The 25,244-nt window shown below is 38.8% G+C and overlaps 1 protein-coding gene across 1 annotated transcript in view; it reads right to left on the bottom strand.

The window, feature by feature from the left end:
- The window catches only part of NCAM2 (neural cell adhesion molecule 2), a 272,795-nt gene extending 248,226 nt beyond the window's left edge, over window positions 1-24,569 (bottom strand). The window contains exon 1 of the mRNA XM_059493913.1: window positions 24,092-24,569. Coding sequence (XP_059349896.1) covers window positions 24,092-24,569 — 478 coding nt within the window. The remainder of the gene's footprint in view (window positions 1-24,091) is intronic.
- Window positions 24,570-25,244: the final 675 nt, after the last annotated feature.

Genomic DNA, 25,244 nt, shown 5'->3' with positions numbered 1-25,244 from the left:
GGCTGTGTCCCTTCACCCCAAGGTGAAGCACAAGAGCAAGGAGCAATGGGAGAAGCCTTCCTGGTTTCCCAGACAACAAAAATCATCCAGCGTACAAACGGCATTATCTCCTGAGAGAAAATCAGCAACTTGTGGTCTGAATCTCTCAGAAGCAGTGTGAAAGCATCTTAGTATCTGGTCAAAATGTCCAGCTAGAGTTCTGCAAGGCAAACTAGACCTTTCCCCAAACATTCAATGTTTTCTCATTTTATCCACATTATAAGATTGAAAAAGCTAACAGTAGTAATATATTTTTTATAATTTAAAAATTACAATCAGTAAAGCAAGAAATTCTTTACTGCTTAAATTTCACTTTCTTTAATGACAATTTTTTTCATATTAGTTACCCTGCAGCTTATACTACCTGAGCTCATCAGAGCTGGTCAGCTCAACAGCTGCAGGGTGAAATAAACTAAAAAATGAAACAAGAAATAAGATTAAATTAGCATCTAATCTCTTTTTTAGGTGAATTTTAGTTTCATAGCTCTTAAGTAATAGCTAGAAATTTGTTATTAAATTCAGAAATATATTTTCAGCCTTGAAACTCTTTGATGGATCAAAGAAAGATGGAATCCTCTTTCCACACAAAACCTCCATGTATAAAGAAAAAAACCCTAATAGAAACTTTGCCTCAGCCAATTTTATTAGATTAATGCAGTATAACAAATCAATGTAATATTCCCATATTTATGGCTTATAAGAGAGATTAGTTGTTCAGCTATGTAAATATAATTTGCTTGGTTGAAATTCCTTCTCCTTCCTCCCCTAAATTCTTATTTTTTGCATCTCACACAACAGAAAAACAAGGTGAGCACAGCCTTTTTAAGACTTTGAAGAATTTTAAGACTCAGTGAACAGAAGTGACTCATTAACTCCTTGTGTCCTTTGTTTTTTCTATTTAGCACTCATAGATAACAATTTCTACAGCCCAATAAGCCTAAGAGGACTTTAGCAAAGGTAAATTCTCTAGTTCTTACCTAGAAGGCTTATATAGCAGTGTTTTAACTGTAAAAAAGATCCCACATACAGACAATCACAAATCAAGTAAAGATCTGAGAAGAGAGCCTGGATTTTGCCACAGACACAAACTTCCTTTCATTTGGTGCAGGCCTATTCTTTGCTTTTTAATTGTCCTCTTAAAAAACCCAGCCATAAAAAAAAAAAAAAAAAAAGAGCATCCAAAACCAAACCAGCTTTCAGCTTTTCCATGGAAGGTTCTCAAGCTTTTTTATATAATTTTTTTATAATTGTGTTTAAACCACTAAAGAACTCATCATAAGCCAGTATATGTTGTAAATAGTTATACAAAAATAATTACACTTTTCAACAAAGTAGCACATGAAATTTAAACTCATAAATAAAAAGGCTAACCTTTCCTTTTCAAAGAAACCCAAAGGTCTATTTTAAAAAACCCTTTAAATTTAAAAAATTGGGGTATTTGATTCAAAGTATGTTAATATAACAGGGGTCAAATGACACTGAATAAAAACAAATAAATTTATAAGCTTTAAATCAAAACCACATGACTTATTACAAGTTGTCAGCTGTCAATTGGCTCTTTCTGAACTGTTTTAACATTATGATGTATTTTTAGTTAGGGGAAAAAAATATCAAAGTAAATATTTTTATCATCATTGTAGTTTCAGGTTCTAGTAACTAAACCCATGTTTCCTATTTTTTTTTTTACCTCTAATCTAATATTTTCAGAAAATAGACATTACCGCTGCCTTAAAAATCTCCCCTGATGTTAAAATCATATTTCATACAAAATTTAAGCTGGTCAAATCACCTTACACCATCCAGGCATGCTCTATCTTCCTTACATTAGAGAATTTTTGTGAAAACACACAATAATCTCTAATTTCCTTTCCAAGTGAACCCTCAGAAACACTCTGGCATACTCTTGAAATGTAAGAAGGAGATGTAAATGTGTAACATTTAAGAGATGACCTCATTTGTAAAACATAAAAGGCCACTCAGTTGTGGATGAACAAGTAATTATGTTTTTCTGTAAAAATCTGAATCATAGATAGGATGTTTTCAAAAGCATATGGAATTGCTTGCAAGGTACCTCATATGTAAACTACTTTGGACAACTGTGACAATAAAAACTATTTTTGAGAATTCACCTCTAATCTTTTCATAAGATACTGTTGATACTGCACTTATTGTTCTGAAAATGTTTCCTTTCTTTACTGAGGAAAACTGGCAATTCAGCACTTCAGCAAAGAGCATTTCTTTGCAACAAAGTAGAAAAACATGCTCCAAGAAAGCACATTATGCAAACGCTGCACAGCCTAATCCATATTTTATAACTACAAGAATAAGCAGAATAGATATGCTAAGCACTCTTGAATGTTGGCTTTCCCCTCCAAAATACCTGCATTGTTCTCCCAAAGGGAAGCAAGGCAGACATTAATACAATTGTGCCAACAGAACTCATGGCAATCAACTTGCATTTTGAAGGCATGGGACACTTATCAGTTAGAGATCCAATTACACACAAGACACCACATCCAGCTATAAAATATTTCATGCATATTTACAGGGTTTTTTAAGCAATAAATGACTCATCTGATTTAACTAGCTTTCATGTTATGTTTCTGTTAAATTAAAAACTGCTGCAGTTCAGCTTGTTGCTCACTTGCAGGCTATGACATGCTGCCACCAGGTGGAGATAATTTAATAAGAAACTTATTTATGTACAGAGAGTGTGGGAGGACCTTCATAACATGAAATTGTTAGTGTAAATTAACCAATCAAGGGGGAAAAAAAATCTCTGAATTAACTAGAGAACTGGGACAATACTTTATATCTACCACTAACATAAACATATAGAGAGGCCAAAACTTGATAAAAGATATTCTGATAAATCCTCAGATATTTGACCTTCAAAAATTGAAAATTTCATACAGAAGTTCATTAAAAAGGCTGAGCAGCAGTCATCCAACCAGACAACCAGTTCAAATACAATCCTGCAGCATTACATTCTTTCACCATTGTGTGTATGTGAATAACTGCTTAAAACAAACAAAAGACAAAGCAATTTGAGGCAATTGGGTCAGGAAATCAGTTACACAGTACTGCTGCTTCTTGAATATATCCAACAGATAGCAGACAAATGTATGTTTTAAGTGATAGCAGTAAAAAATCTGATTGTCAAAGACCATACATGGCTGCTCTCTTAGCAGCGACAGATTATGGGAACAGCATATTATTTTCTTTAGGGACTGTCATGCCACTGCCCTTCACAACACAATACATATTTAAAAGGAAATACAAACAGCTTTACAAAACACTTATAAGCAAAATACAACATTTGGATGATGCAGTAGAGCCATCCCTCCCTGTTCATGTTCTAGCAGTGCAATCCTCTCATAAAGACCACCCAGCTTTAGATAACAGGAGGAACAAGCATTCTTTCACCCTGAAGTCCTTGCTGGATGCAGGTAATGGAGAAAGGAAGGCTGAGAACAAGGAATCACTGTATCATCCATGGCTTGACCCTCGGGCTGCCTCCAGCCAGAGACACTGCAGCACTTGAACCACATCTGGCATGCAAACTTCACTCCCTCCCAAGGGCAGACACCAGGAGATTTGCAATCAGGGAGATTATACAGAGCTAGGTTGGTGGAGAGGTTCATAATTGGCTGCATGTCAAAACAAAATTGCAAGAACCAAACCTCCAATTTAGCTTTACTACAAATTACACTGCAAAGCAAAGGCAGAGTTGTCTTCCCCTGGGAAAAAGGCCTGTTGATTTTATGTGTCTGTCTGGGGACCTACATTATTTTTCACATATTTACACAAAACCTGAAAGCAGGCATTCATTGCTTCAGATCTAGAATATTCTTCCCTTTTCTTCACTAAACTTTTGATTTGGTTTAGTTCTTCAGTACTTAAAAAAAAATAATATAATCTTCATACATAACTGCCTTTGAAACCCCTGCTTTAAATTAATTTTTCATAGTATGTATTTGAGAGTATCCTGTTTGTCTTAATTTGTGACATGGAATTTCCTCTCTAGTTAAACAGCAAAGTATAAAACACATTGATACCCTGAGATACATGAAATCTTTTTAATTATACTTTGTTACATAGAGTTAGGACATTGCAAGCAAAGAAAAAAAATACCACAGCACAAGTATTTTAAGTTGATTCATTTATATTCCTCTGATACAAGATATGTTGTAAAATGAAGAATAAAGTAGCAAAGTGAAGATTGTTTCAGTGGTGTTTTTAAAAGAAAATTTTAATTGTAAATGTAATTTATTTGTAAATTACAAGCCTGTCTCTGAAATGCATTTAGTCAAACCTATTTAGGGAATAGAGGTGGAAATCCTGTGGTTGGTGTTTTGCAAAAAGTTAAAGATTGCCTTCTAATATGGAATCATTGATGAGATGCATCAACTAAAGACATAATAAATCGGAGCTATGATGTCATTTAATGATTTAATATGAGACTAGAAGAGCATCTCAACATGGACCAGAAATAGAAACCAGGTGTTTCCAAAAAGTGGAGAAAAATCAGGCTGCAATAAATACTAGAATAATATGCATAGAAAGTTGCAAGAGCAGCTACATGGAAGCAGGAAGAAATTATCTTCCTGTATCTTCTAAACCTGTGTGAGCTTATGTACCTCACAAAGCGTCACCCATGTTTTCTGATAGAATACAAGGGTCCAAGATTTGTGATCAAAGAAAAACACATTCAAGCAATTATGAGGTGGTAAACATGATTTAACAGAACTGGGAATAAATGACAGGAAAACATTGTCTTCTCCAAACTATACCTACAAATAAAACATGCACTTTAACACATACAAGGCTAGTTTGATATACTTCCAAATAAAAGGAATTGAAAATTAGTAGTGGCACAAATTAATTTCCTGCATTGATTACACTGATATGCATCAGATGTATCCAATTTAAAAAAATGTGAACAACATTGTATTTTGGGGGTTTTTTTGTGGTAAATCTTAAAACCTTAATGACAGTGATATAAATTTAAACTAAGATCTAAGCAACTTTGATTTACATGGCAAAATATGTACAAATAAAAAAAAAAATCTTATGTTACAAAATTTGGAAGTCTATCCTGCCAGAGATACTGCTGTTTCATAAGAGAGGGTATGGAACATTACATACTCTTTCCATTTGTCCTTTATTTTCAAGAAATGAGTGGAACTAGACCTTGATATGTTGAATGTTAGTTATTTGCTGGCACTATGATTCTCTTTTTTCTTAGGCAAAGTTGCTTGTACAGCATTGACTGAAACCATAAATAGAGAACATTTAGAAGAATATTCACCAGAAAAAGCAGCTACATTGAAGAAATTAATGACATAACCATAGAAAAAGGCAGAATTTTGTCTTATCATTAACTATTTAAAAACATACAAAAGTCACAATTAAAATTCTTCTCCTCAAGATGAGTCACTTTTTAAGGTCTCCTCTGCAGAGAGTACAAATGCTGATCATTTTATGTTTTCAGCAACAGATTGGCGAAACTTACTTGGCTATGATTTCTCTAAATACCAGATCCTTCTTTAAACATATCCAGAAGAGTTTGTGTCAGTTTCACAAAAAATTTAATGCTTCTATTTTTCTAATGGCCATAACTCCTATTTTCTTCCACTGTTTGAGAATTCCTACTTGTTTTGTGAAGTCAAAGAACCTAGAAACCATTTATTTTGGTGAACAGGAGTGGACTCTACAATCATATTCCATAGCACTTGTGAAATGCCACCTATTTTTCATCTCAAATTTTGGGCTTAATTATCACTAATCCATAATGAGAACATGAAATACATGAAAACTGAGATGAATCTCATTTAATGATTAATCCTTGCACAGATTTTACCAATATGAAATTCTAGAAAAATTCCTGAACAGATGTTAATATTTAGAATGGATTAAGTAATAAACAATTAATTTCAATGTACGTTTTATTTTACCAAATAGAGACTTATAGATGAAAATTCAAGGTTTCATTCCTAAAATTACAACAAAAGTTCTGCTTTCCTGGTTTTTATTAAGTTAGAGATCCTAGTGTCCTTCTACAGGCACAGCATTACCACATCAACCTCAAATCCATTTACCCCTCCCCCTTTAAAATCACTTAATTTTATAGAAATTTTTTTAAGTATTTTTGAATATTTACTTTTCCAATTTTCTTCACTCTTATGGACAAAATGATTACATTTTCAGACTAAAGATGTTTAGTCAGCTCAAACTCATTGTTTTCCTCCACCAAGCATATACTTGAATGAGAGAATAATTCTCTTTCCTTCCACTTGTCACTCTTGAATTGTTAAAGAGGTCAAATATATCCCTCTCCACTGTTGAGTAAACAAACCCATTTGCTCGCATGTCCTGATACCCTTTCTTATCTTGCATGAACACTTATTCCTAAAAATAAAACAATTTTAAAAGAACAGACTTCACTGAAATATGGGAAAAGGGTGCAACTAAATAAAATTAATTATATTTTTCAGATATATGAGACTATAGAATATATTGACACCTACAGCCTCACACACTACTTGTGCAAGAGCAGCAAACCTGTACTGGCCAGACATCTTTTAAAAAGAAATACAGAATTTGCTGGTGAATCCTGTTTCATTTAAGATTATGCTCATTGGTTTTGGCTTCAACTTGCAATTCAAAAATCTTCCTATCATTACCCCTTACCATCAGCTTTTCTTGGCCCTTTTTAATACCTCCTTCCCCTCCTTACAGAACCTTGGCATTATGATTATGAATTTAAGAGATCTTGGATCCCAGAATGCATAGGATAAACCCAGAGTGTGTTCTATCATCACCAGCAAGCTCAAGAAGTGTTACTAAAAGGAAGAGCAGGAAATTATGGTGGGAGTGGTTGAGATTTCAGAAAGATCTGAGCTGTACGCGTACAACCTGAGTTCAAGACGTTTTGCATATCAGATGGGAATTACTAGATTTTTTTTAAATTTAGGTCTCTGAAACTGGCTTTTTGTGCTAAGGCTTACAGGAAGGGAGAAGAAGAGAAAGGAAGGGACGGAGGGAGAGAGACAGTACCACTTGTGTTTCCTACCATGCACACCAAGTTAAGGACAGACAAACAAATCCTGCCGGTGAGTCACAACCGCTGTTCTGCAGATCCAGACAATTATGCACTACAAAGATAAAACATTCTGACTCGTGCACAGGGGGAAGCACTGCCTGAAGTCCTTTGAGATGAAAAAGCACTCCTGTTTAAGAAGGAAACCATGGGAATGGGTGTGGGGGTGGCACAGAGCAGGAGGAACAAGTGCTGAGGGTCTAGGATGAACAATCGGCACAATCCGTCCACTCTGCATAGGCTACATCACTGGAAGGGTGTTGGGAGGTAACATTTAATTCCACAGATATGTATGGAAAGTCTAGAATTCCTAGCTATGCAAAGACCATTTCCCTCCCTACTTTCCTCTCTCACCATACATGACTTATTTTACAGAACATAAGAAATGGTAAACTCTTCCACAACTTTCCTTGTATTTAAAAATTCACCTAGCAATCCAGCTTGCTTCCAACCACTTACTCAAACCACCTGTTCAGTATGAACCCAATTTGTGTTTTCCAGAGGGTGTTTTTGTTTGGCTGGGTTTTTATAGATGTATAACAGTATAGTTTTCCTCCTATTAGTAAATTATTTATATGTCATTGCATGGCTTCCTCTTTTCTGCTCTGTCTCACAGGACATCCAAACTCTTCACTTGCTGCAATTTAAAAACAACAGTGCTCAAATGAACTAGTACAATGAAATAATTCTGCATTTCAGCAGTGCTTTATCACCTGCCACCACTGTAAGAAAAAAACTCAATCTGCCGCCTTATGCAAGAAATTGACTATGACACCTGTTAGTTACAACCACCCCTTTTGTCTTTATTTACTACCAGTATCCTCATGCTGAGCTCAACAAGACTGAATACACAAAAACACACCTTTAAAAGAAAATTAAAGCAAAAAATGTCATATGTAAAATTGCAATTTAATTAGCAAAACGCTTCTGGTGGGATAACTGGTTTAAAATTTGGAAAAGAAGTTCTACATGAAGCTTAAAGAACTAATTAAAGATACAAAGGCTTTTAAATGTTCACAGTAAACCATTAATATTTCGTTTGCAGAGGAAAATGTACCAAAAATAATATAAATTAAAAATTAATATTACATTATTGTAACCTTGTGCAAACAGCCTGTAAACTTAAGAAATCCCAAACATTAATAATAACAACATCCATGTCTGTGAGGAGGAAGAGTATTATTGCACTCCTCTCAAATGATTTTGCACTTCATTTTAGATAATCCTCAGTGTCAGGTTCTCTGAAAAACTTTTTTTAATTTTTTTTTTTCCATCTTTTTTTCCAACTGTTATCTCAAATATTATTCTAACAGTTCAAGAGAGATTTCTTGGAATTTTTTTTTGGGCTGGGTAGGAAAAAGGGAGAGAGGAAAAGGGCTGTTGGTGTTTTGATTTACATATGAGAGAAACAAGCTCAGATATTCAATGTTATAACCCTTTATTGAAAATTACCTGTAACTGACCATAAATTTGCCAGATTACTGGATAATGAATTATCTGGCATATTTTGACTTGAAGAACCAACTAAGTACTTTTAAATTCCTAAATATCCCTCCTAGAACTTGTTTTAAATTTTCTTTTTTTTAAGTGGTTTTACGAGCCTGAGGATTTTAGATACAAAATGCACAGTATTTCCCTTTCATTTGAGGCTGTTTCTGCCTTTAAACTAGCTGTTAACTAGTCAAGGAACAATGAACTGTATTTCTTACAGCTGACACATTCAGAAGTTAATTGCTGACATGCATTTGGCAGCTGTCCCAGTACAGGAAAAAAAGAATGTATGGATTCAGGCTACTTTGCATTCTGGTCAGAAACACACACCAGCAACATGACAACGAACTTTGCACTCAAAAAGGTCCCTCTTTCAGAAGGCTGCAGATTAAATAAAACATCTTGTTTACCAAAGTGACAGATTTGGTCTGTACAAATCAACAACCAAGATTAAAAAATCAAGGAACGTATTACATGCAACAAACTAACCTTTAATAAAACTATAACTGTTCTTTTCAAGAAGCCTATTTAAACATAAGAAAACGCCCCACATTTTTCTTAATGTGAAAAAGGGGATACCTGCTACTAAGATACTCACATCATTGTCAAGAAGTATTTAAATGCTAGTTAAAGATAAGAAACACTAAAAAATGTTTATTAAAGATCCAAGTGAATAGAGAAATTAAAACTATTCTATACACACACAAAAGTCCTTGTATTTCCGAGCCAGTTGCACTGAGTTACAGTTACAACAGTAACTCAATTCTGTTGAGTTACTCCAGTGATACATGCTATCAATTTTAATCATAATTTATCTTGTGGTAGCGTAAATTATACTTTTGTTCATCTGAGTAATCCCTACAAAAAGAGAGAAATGTGGTCTTGTTTTAACCCTGCAGAAGCCAGGAGGGGAGGAAGGGGAGCAAAGCATCCCAGAGCTCTGCAGAAGCAGTGCAGGGGCACGTGTGTGTGCCTCTCATGCCATTACCACAGCTCCAAGAAAGGCAGCTGCCCAAAACATTCCTTTCAGTAACTGAGTGCACACTGAACAGCATCCAGAACAGTTATATAGAAGTTATGTTATTGACTTTGAAGAAAAAAACTATATATCTCCATTTCAAAGGCACATCGTCATTTTTCCAAGTCATCTGGGGAAGAAGTGCAAGAATGAATATTCATACATCATCAGGAGGTGGTGATTGAGTTTATAAATTTATGAAATATGATTCGTTTAAGATGTAAATATGCATTTTCATATAGGATTAGAACTTCTCCTGAAATGCTGGGTCCCTTGCTCTCTACATTGCCAATGGTTAAAGCACCAAGAAATTCCACTGTAATGAAATATGTCTATATATATGAGCTACACCAGTTACTTGAACAAAAGTACAGCTGCATTCTCTGTACCTCTCTTCTCTTTACAATCCCCTTCTTGTTCTTCCACTGGTCTTTTCCAAGCCTTTTAGAACTAACTCTAAATAAATTATGCTGCTGTTTATACAGCCAATTCAATTTACAGCAATAGATAACCTCTTGTGTGTACAAACAGTGAAGGGGACACAAATTTTGCCCCTCTAATTACTCTGCTCTCTCAGTTGTTTTAAAGGATCAGGGAATGTTCATTCCAATCTGCATTCCAGAGCCCTCCCCATTTCTACTGTGGGATTAAAGAAACTACATAGGGTTGCCCCAGCATTTGGTACCCTGTACACTGCTTGCTCAAAACACCTGCCTAAGTAATAATATTGCCTTTTTAGAACATTGATTAAATACATAGACTTATTTAGCTATTTCTATATTTGAAATTAATTACTGATAATATTCTAATTTGAATATTATCAGTATTAATTTTGCATTTGTATTTCAATGTGTTTGTGGATCATAGAAAGGCAGCTGTGTAAGACCAAGGCACCTGTGTTTAAATGGAAACAAAACTCAGGAAGACAAAATCAGGTCCATCTTCACTCCCAAAAGACAAAACCACAACTACAGATATCCAGTCTGGCAATTTTAATAAGTAGAGTTTGCAGGAAAGAAGAAAAAAGCTTGGTCAGGCTCTGAACATATCAACACTGGAAGCATCTTTCTCACCCAATTTCATGAACCTGAAATATTACCAGTCCAGCATTCACAATCAGCTTCAAACACCAAAATAGCCTGGATGGCCATGGAAGTAAGACAGTTTGGTTATTCTGTAGTTTTTCAAAGTGATACATGCTCACGGCTCTTATTTCAAAACCACAAAAAAGTAATTTCTGATGCAGTGTCAGAATAGTGAGAGGGGAACATAAACCTTTAAATACATGTCCTACATGTTGTTTTCACCCACATTAGGGTGTTTTTTGGCTATGTGCTGGGTTTTTTTGTTTGTATTCCTCTCCTTACCCCCTCCTCCCCAGCAATGTATTTTCCCACCAAAAAAGCACATTTCTATTTTGATTCCCTGATTCCTTAAAAAGAACCACTGAGAATTCCCCTCACTAATCTGCAGATTTAAATAAAGATTTCTGAGAAGTACTCTTTAGGATTCTAAAAAAAATGCTAAATCAAGCCCACCAAACATTTCAGCCTCAGCTTTGGCCATTTTGAGAATCAAAATGCATAGCACCAAAGAACAACAGTGAAACCAGTTGACAATCAGCACATCTTTTCATGTCAGTTTAGACTCCCTATCACATAATAAAATAAAAAGCAGGATGACTTACTGCATTGAAATGACATCAAAATAGCCAGTTCAATTCTGGATTTATGATGGACTCTGACTTTTCTCAAAGTTTCTTTATGCTTAATTTAACATCAATTAAGAAAGAAAATATCCACAGGGGCATGACTTCATTCACATTTTAATTCTTGTAAGACTGTAGGAAAAGTATTTTCATAATGTAAAGGAAAAATAAAAAACCACTCAAAAACATCCATAAACCCCCATTCCAACAAAAAAGCCAAAACCCAGTCAAAACAAGCAAATATTTATTTAGGTAGGAATTGAACTTTACACAGAGGTATTTAATGAACAATTGAACTCAGAATGGCCATACAATTTTTTTTTGTATAGAAGTGTTTACTGTGAAAAGTAGCTTTTGCTTCACTGTGCAGTTTTTTTCCTAATAGTTGCTTAGAAAAGCTTATATTCTAATTTCTGCTGTTTTAGTAATTCTTTGTCATAGACACGTGCAGCTATTTTTAGGACCAGATTTTAGAAAAACATGAGGCAACAGGATTTTAAGAGGAGGAGGGATTGTCTTCCAGTCTTATGAGTGCCATGTAAGACTCTATGTGATGCTTTCATTAGGGAAAAATTCATGGAAATGGTTGTAAAGCACTGAAACAGACTTCCCACGAAAGTGGTGGAGTCACCATCTCTGGAAACATTCAAAATTGTGTGAGTTTAACAGAGGACAGGGTTCAGCAGTGAACATGGTGGTGATTCTGCGTTGATGTTTCATAAAGGTCTTTGACAGCATCAACAATCCTATGACTCTATAAAAACACTTCTGGACTATGAAAACCAAATGATTGGTTTTAGCAGCCCTATACCTTTATAAAAAAAAAAAAAAAAACACAAAACAAAACAGTAAAAAACCCCAAACACCCAAACAAACAAACAAAAACAGAAAACCTCCACCACTGACCAAGAAACATCTCTTGCTGGAGGAGAACAAACACTCAGGTGCCTCCTTCCATACTGCTTGAGTTTCCTATCTCCCCCCTGTTACAGCACTGGGGGTTTTTTTGATCAAACATTTATAAAAATAATTAGATAATTCAGTCATTTTCATAGGTAAAAACAGACCATCATTGCAGTAACAAGATTTTATTCAGGAAGACAGATAGGGATGTTATTTATTTAATATCTAGAGGTCACAAGAAATAGTGTTGGTAGAGTCATGAAGAGAAATCTTTTTTTCTGCAGCACTACCTTGTATTGACTTACATGTCTAAAGACTAAGAGTACCTAAAAACCTTAGAGAACACTCTCGAGTGAGCATCAGTCTTGAAAATAGTCACAGACATAGTTAAGGTGCAACAAAGCAATAGCAACAGTCACTAATCACACAAAAAAGAGTAAGATTTCCATAGAACAGCTTTTATAATATTTATATGATGATCAAGTCTTTCTTTTGATTTTCTGGGAAACTCACTAGCTACAGTTATCGGTCCTGTTTTAAAATGAGCACAGAGGAACAGAAATCAGAACTCCATCTAACAGCAGAAGGGCTTTTCCCTAGAAAAGGATGTTTTCTGGGATTGCTTAGTTGTGCTTGTTTGGCTTTTTCCTAAATCAGATCACATGTAACTAAAAATGCAAAATAGGTGATTCACAGAGAGGTCTATTTCCTTTCATCAGCATTTTTACTCTTTATTTAGTAGTTTCCCCAGCCATATCTGCTCTTTTATGCAGCAGATAAAGTGTTCATTCATGTACCTAGAACCACACAAAAAAAAATAATAAAAGGCTGTCAGAGTGTGGCACAAAGGGCTACACAGAGAGAAATAGGTGATTCCTGAGATGTTAGAACACAGAGAAGAATCCTTTGATTTAAACTACTCTTTACAAACTATATAGAAATTTAATGCAAGATCAAAATTATTTTTAAAATTAGCAGCACATACAAAGTCCATGCCCTCACAGAATTGAAAATAACTATCGTGACAGTAAACAGAATTCTCTAAATTTTCTTCCAAGAATGGTAAAATATGAGTAATTCTACCAGAAGTTCAGCAGAACTGTATAGCAAACAAAAACTCTGAGAGAGTTCTCAAACCCAGTAACAAAGTTTTTACAAACACAGGCTGTGTAATCCAAAGACAGAATTCTAATTCACAGAAAAGCAGTGCACAGGTGTTGGAAAGGATTATTTTGACTAAATGCTAAAAGCTGTTGAAGCCAACGTGTGGAATTACCATAAACTGGCACAAGTCCCTGGAACATCTGATGGCTCAGACAGTGGCACTTACAGACCTGCAGGCATGACCTGAATACTGAAAGCCCAAAGAACAATTTTGACCAGTGTCACAAAGCCACAGACCAAAACAAACAAGTAAATCAAAACTCTTAAAAAATAAAGCAAAACCAAGTGATGAATTTAGTGATGGATTTTTCAGACTGAATGCTAAACTTCCCAACACAGTTATAGCCTGGGCTACAGCTAAGTGCCCAAGATGATTAATTGCAATTTTTTCCACATGTTCCCAGAGGGAGACAATGAAACCAGCAGCTTAAATATCTGCAATGTATCTTAGGATTTATTATTAAAAAGCACAGAGAAAAATATCCTTTTTGTGTCTTGCACTTTATTTATCTCTTGAATAGAATCTGGCACACCAGAACACCCCTTTCGTTTCCAGTTCTTCCGTGCTCTTTGATTAGCCCACACTTTTTCAGCACTACTTATAAACATGCCCACTACTTAAACACACAAAGTTAGAGCTTGATTTTTCTATTCTTCACTGAATCAAAATTCCCACGTACTCATATGGAATTTATACAACTCCTGAAAGCTTCAATCAGACCCTGAAAAGTGCAATCAGTAGAACCCCTGAAACACTTGACTCCAGTGGGAGTTCCGTGGCTGCAGGGTGTGCACAGTTCTGTTAGCAGAACTCATCTCACATAACACAGTTTTCTTAAAATAAAAGAAAATAAAAGTCTGGAGATGTGGCATTCATCTCGTACTACAGACAGTCTTCACTGGGAAAAGTCAGCATTAGCTTCTGCTTAACTCCAAATTTGGGTATTGTTCCCCAACAGAGAAAGCACAGGAGCACGTGAATGGCTGCATTATTTATGACAGACAGCAATGCCCAACGGGATATAATTCATCTTAAATTTCAAGATGAATAAGACAAGATTTACAAAATTAGCAGTCAGGAGCAAAAAACCATACAGAAAGCAGAAAAACCAAAGATTCTGTTGCAAAATAAAGATCCCTCATATCATATCACATCTTTCAGGTGATTAGCAAAAACCAGATGTAAATGTTGCATAATGTTGTCATTGCAATTCTCTATTACTGCTAAAATTAAAAAAAAAAATTTAAAATGTGAAGAACTTAAGGCTACAGTTTGTAAGAACTGGTGCAGCCTCACTTTAAGTGTTGTATGCTGTTTTGGCTACCTCAGTATTGGAATTATATCAGAGAACCAATAGACAGCAATGAGGATAATGAAGGGTCTGGAGGGGAACCATATGAGGAGCATCTGAGGGCACTTGGTTTGTTCAGCCCAGAGCAGAGGAGGCTGAGAGGACACCCCAGTGCAGTTACAATTTCCTCATGAGGGGCAGAGGAGGGGCAGGCACTGATCTCTGTGGTGACAGTGACAGGACCCAAGGGAATGGCCTGAGCCCGTGTCAGGGGAGGTTTAGGCTGGGTATCAGGAGAATGTTCTTCCCACCAATGGTGATTGGGCACTGGAACAGGCTCCCCAGGGAAGTGACCACAGCACCAAACCTGACAGAGCTCAAGGAGCATTTGGACAATGTCTGTGGCACATGGTGGAATTGCTGGGGTCTCCTGCACAGGGCAGGAGTCAGATACTATGATCGTAGTGGGTTCCTTCTAACTCAGGACATTCTGTGATTCTGAACCATCTTAAGAGTAACAATACTTCTTCCCTCCTGTTCATATGCTACAAAGTCACTGCTATTTTGGTCACAAATTAATTGTCATCCTGAAGGGTTGGCATTGTTTTTTTTTTGTTTATTTTTTAATTATTCTATATCTATTTACTCATGTATCAAGGTTTGTTTTAGAGTATCTCTGCTCTTTCCATATGCTCATCCCTGGGAATCATCTTTCTAGAAATCCAATCTCTCTAATCATTTATTTCACAAGGATTACTGGTAGACCAGTTTTAGCCCTCACCTCCTTGTAAGGCACAACCTGCAACACTGACTATAGTGCAAAAGAGATACAAACAAGGAAGCTTTTTTAAAATTGGCCTGATGTAGATCAGCTTAAAATTCAAGTACTTCACATTACTGTTTGTTAAATTAAAATAACCATTACCGAAAGGGTAGGAAAATAAAATGCTATAAAGAATTTAGGGAACTGACTACTAACAAAAAAAAAAATTCATTCACTGTAAAGCCCATTAATATAACAGGTAGTTCTGAATCCATTACATAAGAGATTGGCAGCTTCTCTGTTATGTGCAATTTCAAATGCCACAGAAGAGTTAAGTAAGGAACTGGTATGACTCCACTACTTACAGCACCACAATTAAAGGACTGAACAATATTTTTTCAGACTTCTTTATCTCTTGTGCAAGTTGCTGACACTTTGTACCAAGCAGATCAAAGCACCAGCAGATTTAGGAACAAATTCAGGCCACAAAGATCTGCCAAGATTGTTAAGGAAGATCACACAGATATAACCTGACATATCCCTGAACATTGTAGGTGCACTGACAGAAGTATCACACTCTTTCTGTTCTGTACTCACTTGTTCCCTTATGACTCCTGCTTTGAGTCTCTGTTGAGGTCACTGGAGCACATCAATCTTTTTCTGATCCAGTAAGCACATTAGTTTATGAGTATGGTAGGTTCAAGAACTTCTTAAAATGCTGTATTATGATACTCCAGATAACTGGTCTCCAGTACATTTAATATATCCTCATATGCTATACTCTTCCCCATAAATCAACTACACTGAATCTGTAGTTTATTCTGCTTTGACCAATGAAAATAATGTCATAATATTAATACAATACAATTGCACCTTGATTACATGTATCTTCTTACAATAAAAAAAAAAATTGTATCATTAGTTAAAGAATCTGTTCATAATAAGAGGCAAGATTACCTCTTCCTTCCTATTTATATCTATCTGTATCACATCTTTATGTTTCTGTTAAATACTTTGTTATTTTAACCACAGTCCTGAGTTCACGCAAGCCAAATTCAGCCGAGTACAAAGGTCCACAAAGTTAATGGGTTTGAAATTACTTGCAGCTTGACTGAATCTGGTGCAACATCTTTTAGCAGCAAGAAAATTGCTGGCAATGAGTGTTTTTAATCTGAATTCACACTATGCTCTAAAGGGCACCTCTTGGGCAAAGGGGTCAGGACAATGACTTCTTGTGTGAAGTAGGAATTTTTCCAGGCATGAATTTTTGCTCATAGCTGATATTGTTCCTTAGACTACAACTGCAATGCAAAGCATTAGTTTAGTATTAACTAATGGGAAGCATCATCGTGAAAAGAAAAGTTTCATTTGTATCCTTATAAGTTATGAATAAGCAACAGCTCTGACTATTGCTGAATTATGAGGTTATTCATCAACCTCTCTCCACTGTTTAGCAATACTACTCAGGTAATTAGAACATCAAATTAAAACCAGTTCAGCCTTCTAAAGTCACAATATAAATTTCATAAGGAGGAAAGATTTAACTCAGCAAAATGAAAATGAGCCACTTGTATTTCCCTCTCAATTTTTTTTTTACCAAGAGTCACTACATCTTAAATGAACATAAATTAACATATCAAAGATCTATGCTCTTTATGGAAAGCTAGTTCTTGAAGGAACTTATTTAGTTAAGAGGAAATTTATTTCAGTAATGATAGGCAGGACTACTAAAGAGGCTGACAAAACCTCCATAGTACTATATGCTGTTTTCCAATTTTATCTGGATGTTATCCATCCAGAAACTGGATATTTCAGACAAGATTATGCTTGGACAATGGAAACTGGTAACAAATTACACCCTTGGTTAGTAGATCTCCAGGCTTGCAAAATAGGTTTCTGAAAGACTTGTTCTCTTCGTCCTTTTGGCAATGACCTTTATGCATCACATTAAAGAGCAGGTGAAACCAAAGAACTGATTTTCTGATTTTTTTTTTTTTTTATTTTCCAGAAGAGGCAGGAAGCAGATGAAACATTTCAGCAGGTGTTTGGCTACAAGTTTTTAGCATTGTTCTTAAATAGGCAGAAACTGTGTAATGAATCTTGATACACTTTACTGTCACCTTTCCCAGATTAATCCACTTGAGACGGTAAAATAAATGCTTTTAAAGAACTGGCCCTTCTAGTCTCTCATGCAAAAACAAACTTAAGTCAATGGATGGTGTCCTATGACTAAAATTAGCAGGGTTTGGCTACAATAATAGAATGGCTTGGATTGGAAGGGACTTTAAAGATCATCTCATTCTAACCCCAGTGTCATGGGCAGGGACACTTCCCACTAGACCAGCTTGCTCAGAGCTCCACTCAACCCAGACTTGAACAATCCCAGGGACAGGATCCATAACTTCTGTGTGAATCCTGTTCTAGTGCCTCCCAAATGACAATATTCACAGATATCTTAACACCTAAGCACTATAAATTTCTCATTCTGCAGTAGATAATCAGACTCGCCGTTCATTGCCATGCATTCATTAATGATCCAGCTGCTAATGCACAAATGCAAAGAGAGAAATTTTCTGTTAATCCTAATTTCCTAAATCATACCAGCAGCATAAAGGGACAGTGTTGCCTATCTCATGCTATTTAAAAACTAAATGCTGGTGACCTCCTGCCATTTCAAGAGACACTTTCACATACTCCAGTGAAGCCACTGGAATCGATGGATTCCTGCTAAGAATGAGCCTCTGTCTTGGTGCTTCCATGGAGCCACTCAAATGCAGGACACCCAAAGGCTTGGCTGTCTTGTGAACACAAGAACTTCTAACATTGTTGATGCCTGTATTCTTCATTCATAACTTTTATTAACCCTTACATGTATTTCTTTTCCAGTACACAAGGATTTTAATATCGTAATATGTCACCACAAAGAGCTGTAACCAGATAAATGACTCTCCCTGTTTTTCTTCTTTCTTACTATTCAATAAATTAAAAGGTAGGTTCTCTGGTCATCTACAGCAAAACAAATCAGAAAATTTCTTCTCCAATTAATGATATCATCAATCAATAGATAACAAATAATGCAAAAATTCAGGCATGTAATAAAAATAGGAACCTTGGTACCTTTATTTTTGAAGACACCCCATTAAAGATGCTATGGCATAACAAAAGGCATCTGAAGAGTATCTTTCTTAAGATAACTCTTTTGTTTCCTGACATAGTTAAAAAATATACAAACACATTCAGTTTTAAGAGGAACTGAGCTACAAAAGCAATAAATTATTTTGTTAAAGAATGCAGAATTACATCACTGAAGCTGGACATCCTCAAATTCTTGAAGTATCAGCAAGTAGTGCTTTGAATGCCCTATTTAATACTAAAAAATATTCTAAGATTTAAACTAGTTACCCTAGTTTCCAAAATGTGAATGTTCTAGTCAAATACCTAAACTAAGAAGCAGTTAAATACACCAAGGGGGAAGCCATGACACTACATCAGAATCAGGCCATGATTGATTGCTTAGGTCAAAATAAAAACTGGTGTTAAGATACAAGCAACCAACAGGCCTGGATCTAGTTCAAAGCCTCCAGAATTGAATACCTCAGGTTATCAATAAGTTTTTCCTGCAGTCTCTCCTATTCCTGAATTTCAAGAGACATTGAAAATGAGATTCAAATGACCTGCAAAACTTCAGAATGTCATCAATTATACCACCCTTATTTCTTAAGGCAAATGTATATGCTAAAAAAAAAAAAAAAAACAAACAACTAAAACACCCCACCAAAAAATCCCAAGAAAAACCAAAACAACAACAACTCAAGCAAACAAATAAAACATCTGGCATGAATTAGTTGAAAACTGGTTTAAAATCTGAATACCAGCCATTATCCAGATTCTTTACCTGGACAAGTTCATATCCTACTCTTTCAATAATAGATTTTCAACTCACAATCACAAATTACAGTGAAGTTAAAACATGTGTTTCCCAAAATGTCATATTAACTTGACTCAACTGCAGTGGAATCAAGTGGCATGTGCTGAATGTAGCTGTGGGATTACTGGAGTAAATTGAAAGAAAATCAGTAGGTAAACATGAACCACTTGCAAAAGGTGCCTCAAAGAAAAGGTCAGTGAAAGGGCAAACAAATACTGCATTTGTTCTCAAAATATTTGTTGAAGAAGGCGGCCATGAAAGGCAAATAATACATAAATTCATCTTAACAATCCAGCAGCATTTCCATAGATAAAAATAATGAATTATTTAAATAAATGTGTTGTACTGAAAGAGGAAAGGTCCAAATTATGCTATTCAACCTCTAAGACTTTGAAGCTCTGTGTCTATGACTTTATCATTCATATGTTTCATGATTTAGAGTTACTGCAAATTATAAAAATATCTCTAATTCCATTTGTATGGGAGTGCATGAAATAAAGCTCTCTACATATTTTTCATCTACCTATTTCTAAGTCAATGTTTCAGAACTCCTCATCAGGTCAGGCTTATTTCCAGGCAGGTATTTTGATTCCCATATTTACCTGAAGAGGAGAATGTAGCCTAAACTAGAAAAATCAAACATGATTTTGTCAGATTTTTGTTTGTTTTAGAAGGGTGAAAACAAGAAGGAAAGATAACAGCAGTGTTTTAATCTTAATGCAGTTGTACAAATCAACTGGTAGAAAACATCTACTTGAATTCTCAGGATCTGCATCAGATTCCAGTGTACAGAGTACAACAGTAGTTCCACTTAATCCAGTAAGCAAAATCACTGATTTCAACAATTCCAAATGTCATAAGTTCACTACCCAAAAAGCAGAAAGAAGCAGGATTCCAGATTCTTGGTGAGTAAGACACACATGCTGGCATCTCCCAGGGGAAAATTCCTTATTAACAAGCAGCCCCTTTAAATTACTTGTAAAGAGAAACTCTTCACAAAATGCAAGAAGAGCCTTTGTGCCAAAGCAGTGAAAAGAAGAAAGTTGAAGCACAACATACCCACTCCTATGAATCTCCTGGATGAGCACAAAAAAAAAAAAAGCTAACCTAAAGGAATGTGTATTATGCAGAGTGGTAAAAAAATAGGATTTTACAATTTGGGAAGATGCCCATTTCATCCACTTCAAGTCAGTGTCCCCAGACACTGGTAAAAACCAAAGAAACTTTATTTATCACTACATATCTTAAAAGGCAGATTTGCAGAGTGCAGTATGCTCTTTTTTGGTTTGTGGTATGGTGGGGAGTATGTGTGTGTGTTTTGTTTCAATTTTTATTAAAGCAAAGCTAATTCAAGCTCAATAAATTGTCTGGAGAGCTTTGAAATGTTAAGGAAAAAAATCTTTTTGTTGGAGCATAATAACACTGCCAGTTAAACTCCTCCCTTGTGATGAAATTAGGAGAGGGACTATTTGGTAGATAATTATGACATTCATAAGCTCTTAACGTGAGGGGCTGGGGGAGGGGGTGCCTGTCTGCTGCTTGTTCTCAAACTGCTCTGATTTTCTGGAACAGAACAAATACAGCACAGTTCCCTCTCTCCAGTCTTGAACACCACCACTTCTCAAAGAAAAGGCTTCAGTCGTTCTTCTTAAAATCTACTGCAGCTATATCTTCAAAATATAAATCCTGAACCCAGGAGTTGCAATATTTCCAAAGCAAACGATCCAAATGTAGTTACTGACTTTCTCTTAGCCATCCAAACTATTTAAAAAGTCATATTAATTTAATACTCACATAATAATGCCTTTCTTAAAAACAAACCAAAAAACTAACCCTTACAAGCAGCACAATCTTCATTTGATGATGTAAGTGCTCCTCACCACTGCATTCCCCCCAAAAAAAAAAAAATCCCCAAGAGTTTTTGGAACAGCCTCTCAAATAATTTGATTCACTTCAAGAAATTCTCAAGATTACTTCAATGTGGGGTCAAAAAAACCCATGTACAACAAATCACCTCAATAACGCAATAATGCTCATTAAAATTTAAAATAAGCTCCCCCCTAAACATCACTGTAGAAAATGCCTCTTCCCTAGCAACATAAATGGGTGCATTTTCCATATGCAGATGTTGTCCCATTCCCATTTACTATGCCCTGCTGTGGATTGAAGCTGCACATTGCTGTTACTTCTACAGTCATTTAAAAAATTGAACTCTGCCACTGCAATTCCCTTCCTTTATTAAAAAGAATAAAATGAAGCTGTTTCTTTAAATTGAGGGAAATAACTTACTATCAATATTAGGTTTATTCAGCTTTCCTGCTCTTCTTTCCACCCCCCCACACACATATCCTATAATTTTTAAAACCCAGTTTAATAGCATCTGTAATTCCACTCCATTATTTATCTCCTGACATTTGCGATAGTAAGAAACCTGAACTATGCAATCCTCCCACGCTGCAGAAATCACACTTCACAAAGTGGCTTTCTACCCTTCCTCCTTTAAAGGAGGAGGCGCATTCCACATCTCCATCCTTACACCAGGTGGATCCATGCAAAGACTGCAGGAAGCGTTCCCGATCTCCTCCTCTGCCATCCCAGTGCCGGCTGGACCCAAAAGCCTCCGGAGAGCTCCCGAATCACTCGCTGCTCCTCGGAAAAACCAGGGAAATATTTTCTGTAGAGATTGAGAGCACCTGGTGCTCTCTTTTTACTAATTGTCACCGAAAGAAACCGCCTGGATGGTGCCAGGCTTAGCCACGGATGCACGGAATATTTGGCAGCTGCGGTTCTTGGTACCCCGAGGCATCATGCCTGACCCCTGTCCCCTCCTTAATGGCCACAAATGTCACTGTCCCCCCTCAGGACACCATGGGTGGCACATCCAGCCCAACACAGGACACCGTGGGTGGCAGATCCAGCCCAGCCACCCCTGCACAGGACACTGTGGGTGCCACATCCACCCTTTCCAGCCCTGCACAGGACACTGTGGGTGCCACACAGGACACTGTGGGTGGCACATCCAGCCCAGCCAGCCCTGCACAGGACACCGTGGGTGGCACATCCAGCCCCGTACAGGACACCGTGGGATGCACATCCAGCCCCTTCCAGCCCCGCACAGGACACTGTGGGATGCACATCCAGCCCCTGCCAGCCTGGCACAGGACACCGTGGGTGACATCCAGCCCCGCACAAGACACCGTGGGTGGCACATCCAGCCCCGCCCGCCCCTCACGGCGGCACATCCAGCCCCTCACGGCGGCACATCCAGCCCCGCCCGCCCCTCACGGCGGCACATCCAGCCCCGCCCGCCCCTCACGGCGGCACATCCAGCCCGTTCCATCCCGTTTGCAGCGGGGCGAGGCCGCCCCGTCCCGGGCGCTGCCCGGCGCCGCCGTGGAGCTCGGCCGCCCCCTGGCGCCCGGCGGCGGCAGCGCAGCCCGGGCCGGCCCCGCTGCCATCCCGCTGGGGCGCTGGGGCTGGGTGGGGTTTATCTCCCCCCAAAAACCTCCTTGGGAAGCGGGGCCGCCGCTCACCCCGCAGGTGCAGGGAAGGCAGCCTCGCACAGGGCACAGGGGGATAACGGGAGCGGGGGTACGGACAGCCCCGCATGGCTCAGAGCCCCGGCCGGACGCCGGGAACTTGCCCGAACAGTTTCCAAACACCGCTGTGGTTATCCCTCAGCCAGCGGCTGCGCCCCTCCCGGAGCCCCTTCCCGCCCAGGCTCTTGGAGGAGCACAAATCCTTAAGTAACTACGCTGGGGACATCCAAAAACAAACAAATAAATACTTAAATATATACATATATATATGTGTGTGTGTATATATATATGTATGTATGTATGTCAGCCCCAGAAAACAGACCAAACCCAGTGGCCGCACCACAACCCCCGAGTCCGCGTATCTCGAAGCACTGTACATATGTGTATAAATACACATAGATACATTTATATATATATATATATACAGATACACATGGAAAGATATGCAAAGGACGAAGCGTGCCCGAAGGCACAGCCCGGCGCGCCCCGATCCCGCCCGCACCTGCCCCCGCACCCCGCGGTGCCATTCCGTGGCACACGGGCTCCTCCGCACCCGCGCACAGCCCCGCGGCCCCGACAGCGCCCTCCCCTCCGCGCCACCCCGAGCCGGGGCTCGGTGTCCCGGCAGCGAGCGGGGAAGGGATTTCCAGAGAGGAGAAACCCCGAGAGGAACACTTCAGGTCAGGTTTCTCACGGACTCTACCGCCGGCACTTCTCCCTGTTCCTATGAACGAAGCCCACGCTGCCTTCCCCGCGGGCAGACGCGGATTTTAAAGACCAGTGCTCGGCAGATTTTGTGTAATCGCTTCATCTCTCTCACACATTTACCAGGCACAAAAAAACCAAACAGGCAAAATCCTATGCAAAGCAGCTAAGTGCACTTAGCACTGTCCAGCTTTTTTTTTTTCCTCCTCATAAATGACACCTCTTGAAGACTGAAACGAAAAAAAAAAAAAAAAGAAAAAGGTGGGCGATGAAGCAAGTTTTAGGTCCTTTTTAATTTGGCTCCAGGATAATTCATTGCTTTAATTTTTTTCCTCCGTTTCTTTGAGCAAGTGGACAGCATAGGTAAGAATAATAATTAAAAGAAAAAAAAAAAAAAAAAAAAAAGAAAAGGAAAAAGGCGGCCGCGCTCCGCTCCTACCTTGCCCGCTACTGAGGAGCAATCCGAGCAGGTAGAGAGGCAGGAGGCTCATGTTCAGGAGCTCTCGCCGGTGGACAGTTCCAAGTCGGAGGATGCTCGGCCAGCCCAGGCAGACCCTGTCACTGCTGCTGCTGCCGCCGCTACCCGCGCAGCTCCGCACCCGCGGAGCGCCGCTCGCCAAGTGCCGGCCGCGCCTCCAGCGCCGCGCTATATCGGCGGGGCCGCGCCGCCGCGCAGGGGGCGGGCGCACGGCGGAACCGCGATCCCTCCGCCGCACTCGCACCCGCCGCACTCGCACCCGCCGCGGCGGCGAGCGCCGGTCCCGCAGATTCCTCCGCTGCTCTGAGAGGTGGCGGCAGCACGGGAGCATCCCACCCTGCATCCCCTTGAGCATCCCACCCTCCATCCCCTCCTGCATCCCCTCCTGCATCCCTTCCTGCATCCCTTTCCCGATCTCCCCCTGCATCCCACCCCACATCCCCTCCAGGATCCCTTCCCCGATCCCCCCGGGCGTCCCTCCGCGCTCTTCGCCGCGGCCCCTCCGGAGCCCGCTCCCCCCTCCGCTGACGAAGCGGACCCAGCCTAAAGCGAAGAGGCGGCGGCTCGGGGGAGAATCCCACAGGGGAGCCCCCCCTCAGCATCCCGGGAGAGCGCCCCTCCGCTGCCCGCGGGCGGGGATGCTCCCCTGGCGCCCCCGTTCCCCCCGGAGCGGGCGGCGGGGGCCGGGATGCACCTTTGCTGCGCCCGCGGGAAGAGAGCCCCGCGTACGGGTGCGCCCGTAACTAATCCCGTCGGGCTTGTGCTCATTCGGCTGTCTAGGAATTCACTCGGTTTGACTTCTGTTATTACTCCAGAGTAATAGCCGAATACCTCGACTATTCGTGGCTGCGTGAAATAAAACCGATAAAAAAATAAATTGCTTACCGTTTGGATGCTTTGGTGCTGTCTGGCTGAGGATCTTGCTTTGTAAGGAAAAAAAAAAAATCTGCAACCTGCATAAAGGGGTGGGTTTTTTTTGTCCAGCTTGACTTTGAAGAGGTAATTCTTTTTTGAGGGGGGTAATTAAGCTATAGGCTCCAAAGCAGGTTCCATAAATTTGTCACCTTACCACCTGTATGATATATGGAAGGAGATAGAAGTAGATTTATATTAA

The sequence above is a fragment of the Ammospiza nelsoni genome, chromosome 2, assembly GCF_027579445.1.
Source record: "Ammospiza nelsoni isolate bAmmNel1 chromosome 2, bAmmNel1.pri, whole genome shotgun sequence".
NCBI lineage: Eukaryota > Metazoa > Chordata > Aves > Passeriformes > Passerellidae > Ammospiza > Ammospiza nelsoni.
Note: the sequence above shows the minus strand (reverse complement) of the source record. Positions and strands in the feature narration are given on the sequence as shown.